The sequence below is a fragment of the Cimex lectularius genome, unplaced genomic scaffold (genome assembly GCF_000648675.2).
Source record: "Cimex lectularius strain Harlan isolate CLEC.00 unplaced genomic scaffold, Clec_2.1 scaffold34, whole genome shotgun sequence".
Taxonomy (NCBI): Eukaryota; Metazoa; Arthropoda; class Insecta; order Hemiptera; family Cimicidae; genus Cimex; species Cimex lectularius.
Window position 1 is genome coordinate 396,834 of NW_019392635.1, and position 14,397 is coordinate 411,230.

Below are 14,397 nucleotides of genomic sequence, written 5' to 3' on the forward strand. Positions count from 1 at the left end.
TTGACCTGTCGGTCTGTTTTTGTGTATTCATTTTGTTTACTTGTTTATTGATTTTGTCTGTGGCGGCTAGAAAGTGCCGTGGGATCTAAATGGCGTGGCACCGGGAAAAACAACTTAGAATGCGATAATTTATTAGTGATACAGTGTGTCAAACAAAGTTAATTGTATTAATCTGTACTAATTGATTGCATTAATTTATGTTGATATAATTGATATCAACCTTGAATTTCTCTAAATTTAATATGTTTATTACAATCAGTAACCTTACTTACATTATGTTATGAACTGAATTTACAATTGATATGGATCATATGTTATGAGGGGAGTTAACAACCATTGATGTCCTTCCATATATACCAGAGGAGCAATCCTCGTTTAGTAGGTCGCAAGACTATCTCCTCTTCAGTCTTCTGGTGTGATTATGAAGGTGATTTCTTTTGGGTGAGATTAGGCAACTCAATGGGGTGAAGATAGTTTAATGTAGAAAGTGGAAAATGTTTTTTTGATTTTTTTTTACACGAGAAGGATTTTGCGGAGCATTGACTATGGTTCTGCGTAGTTTGGATTGGAAAGACTGTTCTAATCCGCACGTCCAGATTGGTTTTAGTATTGTCTTATAGATGGTCAGTTTGTTTTTCGTTGAAACGTTAGATTTGTGTGACAGTACTCTCTAGAGTAATCCGAAACGTTGTTTAATGCCTGTCATTTTTAGATCAGTTAGTGAATTGGTTCCAGGTTAGTCTTGAGTCTGCATGGAACCCATGGTACTAGTGGACGCAGGTTGTTTTTGGGATGGGATTATTACTGAGGAATATTGTACGAGGGTTTTTGTTTCGAAGGGTGAATAGGTGATTTTTTTTCATTAAGTTTTACACGCCAGTGTTTTGCTCCATTCGGCTATTTGCAGGACATGTGGAACTCCTCCGAAGCAATTGTGGGATCGGGATCAAAGGAAAGCACAGCAAAGGATGCAAGGATGGTGGAGCGTGAAGTTGGGATATCTTCGGGGTAGAGGAGGTAAAGGATTGGTCCAACTGCGCTGCCCTGAGGTACTCTCGCTCCCACAGGATAGTTTCTTCTTTTCTTTTTAGTTGGCCTTTGCCTTGATAATTTAAATACAAAATTGCATTAATTTACCTTGTATTAAAGTGAAATAAACAAGCTTATGGTGTAGCCGTTCTTATTTATTGTGTTTCGTGTTTGTGTTTTCTAGTTGAATAGCGGTATTGTTTTTCATGCTGAACCGGCATAGGGTCATTTATTGGGCCCGTCTTCACTCTCGGGTTTGTTCGATTACTTACTCCAACGCGTTTCGGCATTGCGCCCATCTTCAGTGAGGAACTGTATTGTTTTTAGTCTGCCCGTAATGTATTTGAATAATTTACTTTCAAGAAGTTACTTAAACTAATAAAATAATGCTATATTGCTTTTATTTATTACAATTAATTTATTTAATCTGTCTTAAGCTCAGCATGTTTTTAGCTTTGTTAAAAATTTTCCCACAAAATTAGTTTTAAATTGAAAAAAAAAAACAAATGTTCCAATATAAATTTTATTTTGCCAGGCTAAAAAAAATTAATTAATTTTTTTAGTAAAATTAATTAATCTTTATGAAAGGTATTGGTTGAGATAAAAGAGGCAGTGTCACGAGCGGGATTCGAACCCACGATCTTCGGCTTAATACGGCTGCTCTACCACTTGAGATATCGTGACTTCGATCCGCTCGGACACCAACTTCCCATCTCAACCTCACCTCTCGAATTTTCCCTCCTTTTTGCAATTTTTCAATTTTTATCTCAACCAATACCTTTCATAAAGATTAATTAATCGAAAAAAGTTAATTGGTCAATGGAACCACGAACTGCAATAGAATAAAAGTAAAATGTTAGTAGTATGTTATTGTTTTTATTACTTTCATGCATTACATTGTTGATCCATTTACCGTTTCCTCTCTCCTTACGCAAAAAAGAATGTAAAGATGGCGTAATTTTTGACACTGTTAGTATTCATATAGAGTGAAAATGCGAAAAACCTAAAAACGATATCAAAAAGTTGTAAAAAAAGTACATTTACGTTTCCAAGCTGAATTTTGGGTTTATTTCACCACGTGCGCTTAGTTATATTCACTACTGACGAGCCTGCTCTGATAAGGTATTGCAATAAAACTGAAAAGGGCCGGTTGCAGAGTTTTTGCTTAGAGAGAGCAAACAACACGTCGACCCCAATTTTAAAGTAATATGTGCATTTCACAACGAATGTTCTATGTTTTTTTCACCCAATAAAACAGTTCATTATTATTTTTTTAATTTATTTTGATGTTTAGAAGTGTAGTATGTCTTATTTTTTTTTGTTAAAACATAATTTACTCCAAGGTAAAATAGCGGGTAGTAAAAGGAGAAAACATTAACCCTTGTTTTTTCCAAGTTGCTTGGTCTAACCGCTGTTATTTCGTCTACCCCTATTTCATTGTGAAAAGGGGAGGTTGTAAAACTGTAATCATTTTTAATACAATTCTGGAATAATTATTTTATAACCCTAAAATATAATATTTCAAGGAATATTAAGACACGTCTAATCCGATTTTGTACAAACTGCCGAAAAACTATTCCCTAGAAAGACGCAAAGATAAAATTATTAAAACCCGGCCAGGCAAAGGGACTGGCCTAATTTAAATTCATCTAAAATTTATTACAGTGGAATTCAAACCGTATGAACTTTCAGACCATGCTATGTAAATGAGACCAACGTTAATTGGCGCTATAAAAATTTTAATTCAGGACAAACGATAACTTATTTAGTGTACCACCTTGCTGGTTTAACATTAATTGGTAACAGTTTCAGTACTAAGGAATGTATAATTTATTATTTATATAAATAAAGTAAATGACAGAGAAACCTATTAAAGCCAAGTTTCTCAATTGTTATTTAAATTTCAGAAAGATTACAACGATTGTACGAAATTATTATTATTATTAATTATTCCTTTTATGTGAGGTTTTGGTTGAAATGAAAAAGTAAATATAAAATACCTTTCGATCGGATATACCTATCGAATTTTCTCTCTTTTTGCCATTTTTCAAGCAAAACCTCACATAAAAAGAATAATTAATAGAAAGAAATAGACCACTAAATATAATGGATTTAATAAGTAAAACGAAGTATAACTTCACTAACAGCTCCCCGTGGCCACTTCATGAGTCGCCGAGAATCGAATAGATTACAAGACATTTGAAAAATAGAAAAAAGACTGAATGTTACAAAGGTTGTAGGTTAAGATGGGGAGTTGGTATCCGAGTGGATCGAAGTCACGATAGCTCAAGTGGTTTGAGCAGCGGCGTAATGAGCCGAAGGTCGTGGGTTCGAATCCTGCTGGTGACACTAATTTTCCAACTCAACGAAAAACCTTAGATAAAAAAAATAATAAATTGGAATAATTAATATAGACAATTATACGATGTTCGTTGATCGACCTGCAGCTAATCTATATAGGGTTCCAATCTTCTACATTAGACAGGTAAAAAAAGGAGCTAGACAGAACAAAAAAAAAAAAATAGTTGTACTTTTAGTCATATGGATTTTTACACGACATTTGAAAAATAGCAAAAAAGACTGAATATTACAAAGGTTGTAGGTTGAGATGGGGAGTTGGTGTCCGAGTGGATCGAATTCACGATAGCCCAAGTGGTTTGAACAGCGGCATAATTAGCCGAAGGTCGTGGGTTCGAATCCCGCTCGTGACACTAACTTTTTCATTTCAACAAAAACTATTTAATGTCATTAATTGAAAGAAGTAATTTTGACCACTCAATATAATTGATTTTATTATTATTATTATTTGTGGTTGAGCGAAATATAAACAAAATACACTCTGGACATACTGTTGGATACAGATTTATGTATATCATATACAGGTAGACGGGAAAATATAGTTTGTTCGTTAAACGTGGCGGAAAGATGAAAATGTGAGATGACCAAATCGAAGAGATCTGTATCAAGCTGAAAATATATTGCACACATATATTTTTGAAGAGGATCGATGGGACTTCATATTCGCATAGTCGCTATGGACATGGCCAATTTAGCCCCCTTGTTCTCTCGACAATATCGCTGGGGAACTTGATTCTCCCTTGACTACCTTGCTTCTTAATTGTCTAAATGGTCTGAATCAAGGACAAAGGCGTAGTAAGCCGTGTCGAACAATAAATATCTTCGAACACCTGGAATCCAGGTTGTCTAGTTCGAAGTAATCTTTATTATTTCGCTTCCTACCAGGAAAGTCCGGGGTACCAATCAGTGGTTTTTTCCTTAGAAAGTATTGCTACAACCGGATTTTTTTGTGCGAATGTATCCGGGGCGTAATTAAAGTTTATGTATATTTTGCAACGCCAAAAATGTGAAAATGTAATACAGCTTAATCTGATATTAATAATGAAAGTAATTATCGCGAGATGAGTAAATATCGACCAGCGTATATTCACATTATTAAAAGTTCAAGGATATGGCCTTTTCATTGCAGTGCATTCCAGAAATATCACTTTATTTTCTGAAATTACTACAGATTCTGATTTCTGATACTTGATTCTTTAATACTACGAAATTATTATTTGTAAAAGAACAAACATCCACTTGTATAAAAAAGATTTAACTCTTATAATTTAATTTGCATTCTCAAAATTAAGTAAAAAATTCATATTGTTTTAATATTTCTTTTGAATGGATTTATTAAAGTATGATATAGTTCGACGCTGAAAAACGGTTTAAGAGGTAAACGAGGTATTGTTTTTTGTAATAAAACTGCCATTGTGATGATAAAAATGAAGCTTTTGAGACACATAATTGATAGGGTGCAATTTAATCGATAAACCTTTTAACTCGACAAAACCTGTCACACGACCTCTTTTTTTCATAGATAACCTAATGGCCTTGTTCAAAGAAAAATATAACATCAATGTTTTGCTAATTTTCACTCTGTCGTGTAAACCAGTTTTACTTTTTAATAAGTAAATAATTAAAAAATACAATACATAATTTACATTATGAGAACAGAATACAACATTAACAACAGATTTAAAAGTATAAGACCCTTTTGGACCCTAACTCCAGAGAAAGATACGCCTTCGTGAAGACCCGTACGAGGCCCGCTGGCTATAAAAACCAAGGAACTATTAGAGGCGCGGGGGTTATTAGAGGAGGTAGGTGGAGGCAGAAAAGCTAGCTGAAACGATCCTTCGCCGTACGGTGTGATTTGGAAAAATTAAAGAAAAACGAGACACCCCACTATGGAGATAAAGTCATGTTTGAAGGACTTAAAGAAGAATACAGAGATGCCAGACATGTCTTTGCAGACAGGTCCAAAATGGCAGAGGGTGTGCCGAGTATACAGAAGAAGAAATAAACAAATTGTATACGGCGGAACTAAACACCATATCCCACGCAGTGAACATCATAAAAAGTCAATCCGATAAATCCTTTTTATTATGTACCGACTCGTTCAGTGCGGTCCGGAGAAGACCCTCAAGCAACAAAATAAAACAGCAATTAAAGGGGATCGAGACAGATGGGAGGAAGGTCGTGTTGGCGTGTGTTTCTGGCCACTTAGGGCCGGGAACGAACAAGAAGACAGGCGGCCAAAGAGGTCCCATCCTGAACGAACAGCGGATTTAAGGCCATTAGTTTCGAATGTTGTAAAATAAGAATGGAGAAACCGCTGAGATCGGAAAAATAGAACGATAATGAGTTCCAATTCAAATTCAAATCAATACAACTCAGTGCAGCATATGTACAGAATACAACGTGTTGGTGGTTTTAACAGCTTTTGAAAGTGAAAAAGTCATATAGTGTAATTAATCTGGTTACCGCACATGAATAACTGGGCAAGAGCAATAAAGGCTCGCGGCATATGGAAAACGATCGACGATCCGGACAATTCCATTGGGCTTTTCCGACAATTTACTTAAATTATTGAAAGTTCCGGATGTTTAAAAAAAACCAATGTAATATTTTTCGTTTTCGGTAATGCGAGAGAGAGAAGAGAGAGAGAGACGTAAACGAATTATTTTATGTACTTTAACTTTACATAATTTGTCTTATTTAATTTGGAATTTTAAACCTCTTCAATAAAAAGTCATTTAAAGTTTGAAGTGGTGATTTAATGGTTGAAAATTCTGAATATTTGAAATTTAATTAATTGGAAATAAGGGAAACCATATATGGTCAAGAACAAATAACATTAAAGTTACATGAAACGAGAGAGAGAGAGAGAGAGAGAGAGAGAGAGAGAGAGAGAGAGAGAGAGAAAGAAAAAAAGAAAGAAAAAAGAAAGAAAAAAGAAAGAAAGTCTGTAGTAGAAATAATTTTTAATATGCTCCCATTACAGAATATATTGTGTTGGATGATNGAGAGAGAGAGAGAGAGAGAGAGAGAGAGAGAGAGAGAGGGGAGAGAGAGAGGGAGATCAAATTACTCTATTATCTCAAGCTAGTAATTACCACTTCACAATTGTTTTTAACTTTTCTCCCCTGTTCTGGGGTGGCTATTATTCAATTTACTTTGTTTTAACTTGAAAATTGATTACTTTCCTGGATTATTCCTATTCGGCTTGTTTGGAACGCATCGAATAATTATAAAAAAAGGTAGACCAGGGCTTCAATGTCAACCCTTTCCAATTCACAGTCTGTAGGGAAGAACAGAACTTGTTGAACTTTTCAGCACTCCCTTCTCGTCCAGTGATTCCAACTAACTCCCAGAGCAAATTAAGCCTAATGAAAATGTTTCTTTGCGAAGAGTAATTAAAATTAGGTTAGTTGGGTTTGAATTAAAACCGCTTTAGATTTTTAGATAGGGAAGCCATTTTATTGTTTAAAACATTCTATACGCGATTGTTATTAAAATATAAATAACCTTATTTGTATTACCTGCTCATTCTCCATGCAGCGTAGAGGGCTGGGGTGGTTGCTGTCGGAAGAAATGCGATCCACACGAACATAGTGTATGTGATATCAAAATGGCCGCTGTTGTCATACGTCTCGACTAGTGCCAACTTCGCAACTCTAAAATCAAACGAATAAAGATGATTAACCAAATGAATTGTTATTTATTATTGTGAAAAAGTCTTTGAACGGTTCTTTGACAAGTTCTTTATCTTGTTCTTTTAAAGATTACGATTTCAAGTTTCCTTTTCTAAGTTTCACATAGCAGATTGATTTCTTCTAATGTAAATACGAATCCAAATATATTAGGTGTTCTTATTGGTCCAACATTTAAACATAAGTGTGTGGTGTTTAGTGACCGTTAGTCAATGAGTCTAAGATCGTGAGATGTGGTCTGGTGTGACGTAGGTTTTAGAATTAGAATTAGAATTACGAGACCTCGTAGGAGGCCTCTGGCCTCTCCCCGATGGATCTGGGGGTCACCCACCTTGGTGCCTGAGCGACTCCGTGGTTTGGCTCTGATGGGGCGCCAACTACTTCTTTGGTCATTTGGGCGCCCTTTCGTTCCCTAAAACTAGTCATATCCTATCCTCATATCCGGAGGGTTCTCGATATTCCACCCCGACCCGGCTTGGCGGAGAAGCGGTGGAGCCTTGAAATGATATGCTGCACCGCAACCCATCATACTCCTATTCTAACATAAACTTAAGCTAAACTTTAACCAATGAAATAAATACCCCACTATATGCAACCCATTATCCTAATATCTCTCACAAATCTAAAAAGTTTTTCTTTAAACTCGCTGCCATCCTCGAGCATTCTCCTATAATCCGGCGGTATTCCATTTCGGTCCCTATACGGGGGCAGGCTGCGACACCCCTCCGACACGTGAGACACCGTGAGTCTGTTATCTTGGCATGCTGGGCACCTGGGTCGACTAGCACCGACCAACAGGTACCCATGAGTCGCACATGTGTGATCCATCGTCAGGCGGGTCAGGACAACGCTTTCCCTTCGAGATATCCCCTCCGGTTGACCATCAGCTTGACGGACACCTGCGCGTCAGTCGAGTCGGCCCAACGACGCTTCTACTTTTCTAATATCATATTTTTCACTACTCTCTTAACGTCGTCAGTCCGTATCGGGGTGGTCTCAACATCATCACTGAGAGGAACGAGAGTACCCGCCTTCGCGGCCAGGTCCGTTCTGTCGTTCCCCTCCAGTCCGACGTGCCCTGGAATGCAGGCTAAAACCACCCCTAAAAACCCCCAGCATCCGTAGGTTTTAGAAAAACATTTTCTTTATCGTGCCAACGTTTCGATCTTTATTGAGATCATCTTCAGGGCCGGGAATTTACAAACATTGTTTAAATTATACAAATACATTGATAGAAATTTTATATTCAATCAAAGTATTGCTACTCACTCAAAGTGTTTGTTTTCTGCGTAATTGTGACATTCTTGTGTGTCGTGTTGAGAGTGCCAGCGATATATTGCTGTTTTACGTTGGATTTTGAAGGGGTGGGGAAGGAAGTCGGGATAGAACGACATTTTTATATGAACGGCTTCTTTGAAAATAAGATCAAATTGAATACAGAATTGTTAACTTCAGATCCTCCAGCAAATACATAACTGTTACTACATCCGTATTATTGACAAAAAATCATGATTTCATGCCATTATTTGTACAGGGTAAGTCATTATCTTAAAAAGAGTATTAATTACTTAAGCACGGCTTAAATGGGCGATTTTAGCCAACATGATTCAAGTTTAATTGAACGTTTCTGTTAATTTCAAACGGTTTACTTTCATGTTCCGACTCTACTTGTTTCGCAATTTATGATAATTTTATTAATGAAAAATGAGATAAAACTTTTATGTTTATAGTATTAATCTCATTTTTAGATATTTTATAATCATTTGATTTTGAAAGTGAAATGAATCATCAGGTGCACCATACAATATCGTTTTAATCGGCAATTAACTCGGGATTAATCCCGGCTTTGGGAGACAATTAACCAAAAGCTGAAGCATATTAGCGAGACGTAATTGAATTATTATTGCTAAACGTTAAAGGGCGATTAACTCCTTTAAGTTAGTGCCAGGTTAAAAGCATACGTTTGATACTGTATAAACTATCTTGAAGTCAATTGAGCGCAGTGCTTGATATTTAGCATCTCAAAGATTGTTTTCTCCAAGCCCATGCAAAGTTATATGTATCTGGTAATGCAGAAATGTCAACAACGTAGTTGGACGTTAAGCCCTCCTCTATGACAGGAATTTTCCTTTTGTTATAAAAATGTCAATATATTGAATGGATGATTGTTTGAAACACGAACCCCTTTTGATTGATTTATGGCTTTTGATTTAAACTGATATGGAAAAAATTAAAAGTGAATTAAAAGTGACTTGAAATATTAATTAAATAAAATGTTGATGTATAATTCAGGACTGTAATTTCAAATGATGGTAAAATATTGATTGCACAACAAACATGAGCACCAAAATTGCTAAAATAATACACACACACACGTACGCGCACACATACACACGCGCGCGCGCACACACAAATAATTAATCTTTTTATGCAAGGTCTTGGTGAAATGAAAAAGTTAGTGTCACGAGCGGGATTCGAACCCACGACCTTCGACTCAATATTGCCGCTGTTCTAACCACTTGAGCTAGCGACTTCGATCTCCTCGGACACCAACTCTTACTCATTTACCATTTTACAAACGTCCGAGTGGATGGAAGTCACGATAGTTCAAGTGGTTAGAGCAGCGGCGTATTGAACCGAATGTTGTGGGTTCGATTCCCGCTCGTGGCACTAGCTTTTTCACTTCAACCAAAACCTTACCTAAAAAGATTAATTAATTTTTTTTTTTTGCGTTATGATCTATGCATATTAGCCATGGTGACAATTCTTATATGCGTGTTCAAATTGGGGGGGTTATCGTGAAAAAAGGGCCAGAGGCGACGGTGGGAATCGAACCGACGACCGCGGCGTGAGAGTCTGTCATGCTAACCACTCGGCTACCGCGGTCCCCGATTAATTAATTGAAAGAAGTAATTTGGTCATAATATGGTTCACTAAATATAATGGATGTATAGACGACGTCCAAATTGTAATAATTTCCTAAACTCTGCAGACCGTTGTGCCAGTGTGCTACTTCGTAAACTTTTTCCTAAAGTCACGTTTTGGTTGCGCGTAATGGGAGTTTTCACAAATGAATCAAAAAGGAAGAAACAAATTAGAGTGAGGAAGAAAGCATCGTAAAAAGATGGCGAAAGCGGGACAAATTGAAATCTTATTCAATGGATTTTCCTTGTAGCTAAGCTGGGAGTTATTCAAGGCTAATTTATTATTTCTCTACGAATAATTTAATTAAATGAGAAATAACAGGCGTAAATTTTTGTGATTCATGTGTGCTATTCGTTTCGAAATAGAAATAATAGCGCGGTCTGGGATGTGCTAACCTGTGTGACAGTATGCAATTTTGTAAACACATTGAAGGTTAGGGTTTGGTGGTAAAATATTAGTTGCTTATAATAGAAGCGATAATACAGGCATTAGAAAGACAGAAACAATTTGCTATAAATTTCACTTCCATCAGACGCACTTTCAAACAAACAATCGAACAATCCTGCCTATTTACTTATTTTTGGCTTTAAAAAAATCACTTAATGTTTTTTAGTAACGCTATCTACTGCTATCATGGTGGTTGAAAATATTGAAACGTTGGCTCATGTGTATTCGCACAATAATAATAACACAATAACTTAACATAATTTAACAGGTTAAATTGTAGGTATCCGTGGCCGCTCATCACAACAAGGTAAAGGTTCCGGGTCCTAATCCAGCGGCCCTGCATTTATTTCCAAAACCGGCAACCCGGCGGTTAAAAAAAATTGATTGCATAAATATTTTTAATAGAGAGTGGTAAACAATTTTTCGGTGACAGTACATCTAAAGTGGAGTAGAAAGTCGTAAAAGTTACGATTTTTTGTTTTTATTTAAGAAAAATATGTTTGTTTACATAAAACTTAAATTTTCTCCTTTCTAACCTAACTTTTCCCAACTTTTGACACCCTGTTTAGATTTAGCAACGAATTTCCTTTTAGATTATTCCACTTGTGTACTTAAAATTGCCAGTCTACTTAAAAAAATAACAGCCCAAACATCATGAAACACTCTTTAAACACTTGTTCCCTTACGTTATATAATTTATTAGTAAAGAAACACACTGTTCTTCAGAATAATATTAACACATTTTGAAAGAACAAACTTCTTACGTTTGGTAAAAAAGAAGGTGAGACAAAAAAAGTTAACCTGCTATTTTGTTTGGTTTTCAAAATGTCCTTTCTTTCTAGATCAAAATCTCGCTCCCTTTCTCATTGCCTCTACGGCAATTTTTAACTATCTAACTTTTTTTTAACTGTTTGGCTCACATTCTTTTTTTTTATCAAACGTAAGAAGTTTGTTCTTTTAAAATGTGTTAATTTTGAATTCTGAAAAACAGTTTGTTTCTTTAATAATAAATTATTTCAGAATGCATGTTCTAATTATTAATCTTGAGCCATGCACTTAATTCTCAGGATACGTCTCCGAAAACGTTTTTCCAACTTCCAACTGAAATTGAAGATAAAAGAAAAAGCAAAAGAAATAAACAAGTAATCGAAGTTTCGAATAAACTGTTGGAGAAACGTTGAACCTTTTGGCTGGTTTGACATTTAAAAAAGGTAATGTAAGGGAGGTACGGTTTAAAGAAGCTGATCCAAAATTACCATTTCAAATTTCATGATGTATGAACAGTGATTTATTTATTTAGAGCAAAAGTGGACTCATCTAAAAGGAAATTAGGTGGTAAATCTAAAATATAGGGTCACATGGAAAAGTTACGTTAGCGTGGAGAAAATGCAGGTTTTATGTAAAGAAACGTGTTTTTTTAAATAAACACACAAACAAATCACAGCTTTTGTAAGCATTAAGATAAAACCACGAAGTTTACGGCATTGTAATCCACTATAGATGTACCGTCACTGGACATTTGTTTTTGACAATAGCTGAACACCCAAATAATATTCATATTTTTTTTTAAATCGGATATCATTGGGCTACTTCAAAATCTGAATAAAAATATTTAATTTTTTATTATTAAAGCGTAATAATTAAATTGCATGTTTTGACATAATCCATAACGCTAAATAAAACTTTTAGTAGGGAAACATTTATGTAAACCTTTATCAACAAGATTAAAAGCAAATCTCGAGTATGTGCTTAAACTGATTATTTAGTAATGCCGTTTTTCACGAGGGAGATGGACTGCAAAAGTAAGTAATTCATTGATGAAAAGTTTGTTGTTTTTATCGGATTAATAGAATACGTTAAGAGACTAAGTAGATAAGTAGATTGCTAATGTGCTATCATACGTTCAATTTAATTTGGAGGAGAGATATTTTCTCATGCATGATGACGAAAGATAATGAGCCACATGAAGTCTAGTAATTTCCTAATCGCGGTTGGAAATTCTAATATTTCTTTTAACTATGAAGTGCACCGCGGTTATGGGGAAAACTCTTCGACATTGGATTAATTTTTTTTTACTGAAAAGTTCGAAATCGGATTAATTTTTTTAAAAATTTAACTAATATTACCTCAATATCATGAGCGGGCACATGCAGATAGCAAAGATGGTAGCGATAGTTCCAAGGTATTTGTGAGTCCTTTTTTCCTTCCTGACATCTAATTCAGCCTGGTATAGTCCTTGGTTATTAGACCTGTATCGATGAGTACCGCTGGACAGATGTGCTTCTCCGTTCCTAAAAAAACCAACAATTAAATTAAAAAACAAGATCTCGTCATAACATGTTGAATAGTATTAAAATTAATAATTAATAAACCATGCAACACTCGTCAAATTTTCTATAGTGATAAATGTTTTCAAATATCATCAAATCTTTTAAATTTTTTTTTGATAATTGTACAGAAATATTCGTCGAGCCAAAAATACAGTCCGATACTGATTGATCTATCAGACCATGGGCAGTGAGGAGAGGAGCTAGCCAGTGCCGGAATTTGCATAGTTGGGAATAGGATAGGGTTAGAATAGACAGTCTCGAGATCCGCTCAACTACGTAAAACTAAATTGGTCTAAGCTGTTAGTTAGATGTGCTTAGAGCAGACTTCCGAGATGTTCATATACTTGGTTGACATCGTGTCTCTTTAGTCTTGAATGTGGGTTCCATGTAGGCCTGCTATCCAAGTAAAGTAGAGGACTTGATTAGATGGAGGGATTAACCTTGTTTGTGTGTTCTCGTGGGCAGGTCTGTCGTCTCGTATTGGCTTGTTTGCTCGTTTAACTTAGTATGCAATGTTCACCGGTCGATAATGAGGTCTAGTTGTTTTTGGATGGCTTCTGTTGCTAGTGAAGAGTCGGAACGTGCGGATAGGATCGCCCTAGTTTCCATGTAGGTTGTGATTTCTGGGTTAAAATGTGTGTGTTTGTCAACAGCGTGGAAGACTGGTTGGACCAAGGAACGCTAGATTTGCATGATGCGGGAACAAACTAAGCTGATTTTCTATTTAAACTGGTCTCAGAGAAGGAGTTCAGGTCGTGATAGTAGTTATGAAGGAGGATAATTTTTTAGCTTAAAATGAGACCGGAGTGCCACACTGAAATGATTGATTCTAAGATTTGGATAAATTAGGAAAGAGGCTTATTGGTCTATTGGAGGATGATGGATTTGTGGTTATTAAGGGGTTATTGTTTAAAAGAATTATTGTAGATAGTTCATAATTTTAAGAAAAATGCAATCAGGACGACAAAATGTTTCTGTAATTTATATTCACTATTTTTCTATTGAGAAATGGCTCAACGTTTTACTCGATTTTCATGGAGATATAGTTTCAATCAGTTTTTATGACAATATAATGGCGCCGGTTGAGAAAACATGATTACATCAATATACCATAAAGCCCACATCATGTTTTAAATTATTTGTACGGTTGAATTTCCGGTTCAGGAGGCGTATGAAATTGTAATATGTATGAAAAATGATGCAAATACAAGAGAGGCGTTTATTTTGAAAGGTCGTTTACGAAAAGCAATAAAATATTATCGGGAGGGAAGTGTAGTGGGTGGAGGGGTAAAACATACAATCGCGTGGTTGGAAATTTATTTCGCCCTATTCTTTTTTTATGGGTCGACGCTTGGAAGGAAAATGTTGATAACTTATGAAGATTCATCGTTGTCACCGCGAGATCCATTATTTTACCTTCCAACAGTTGACACTTATCTCGACGCCTCTAAATTTCCCCCGAAATCTTAGAGATGCGTGGTGGAAAAAGATGCTTGAGAAATCGTAGGTAGTCCAACTTGAATGAACTTATTTCCAAGTTGAACTTAATTTGGTAACGAAAAATTGAATTATTTTAACAATGAAAACTAATATACAGAAATAGCAATAGT

General features: G+C 35.6%; 1 protein-coding gene across 1 annotated transcript in view; it reads right to left on the reverse strand.

Annotated features, from left to right (window-relative positions):
* Positions 1–6,910: 6,910 nt before the first annotated feature.
* The window catches only part of LOC106661873 (neuropeptide Y receptor type 2), a 159,552-nt gene continuing 152,065 nt past the window's right edge, over positions 6,911–14,397 (reverse strand). The window contains exons 5-6 of the mRNA XM_024225506.1: positions 12,584–12,748; positions 6,911–7,049 (exon numbers count right to left, since the gene is read on the reverse strand). Coding sequence (XP_024081274.1) covers positions 6,911–7,049; positions 12,584–12,748 — 304 coding nt within the window. The remainder of the gene's footprint in view (positions 7,050–12,583; positions 12,749–14,397) is intronic.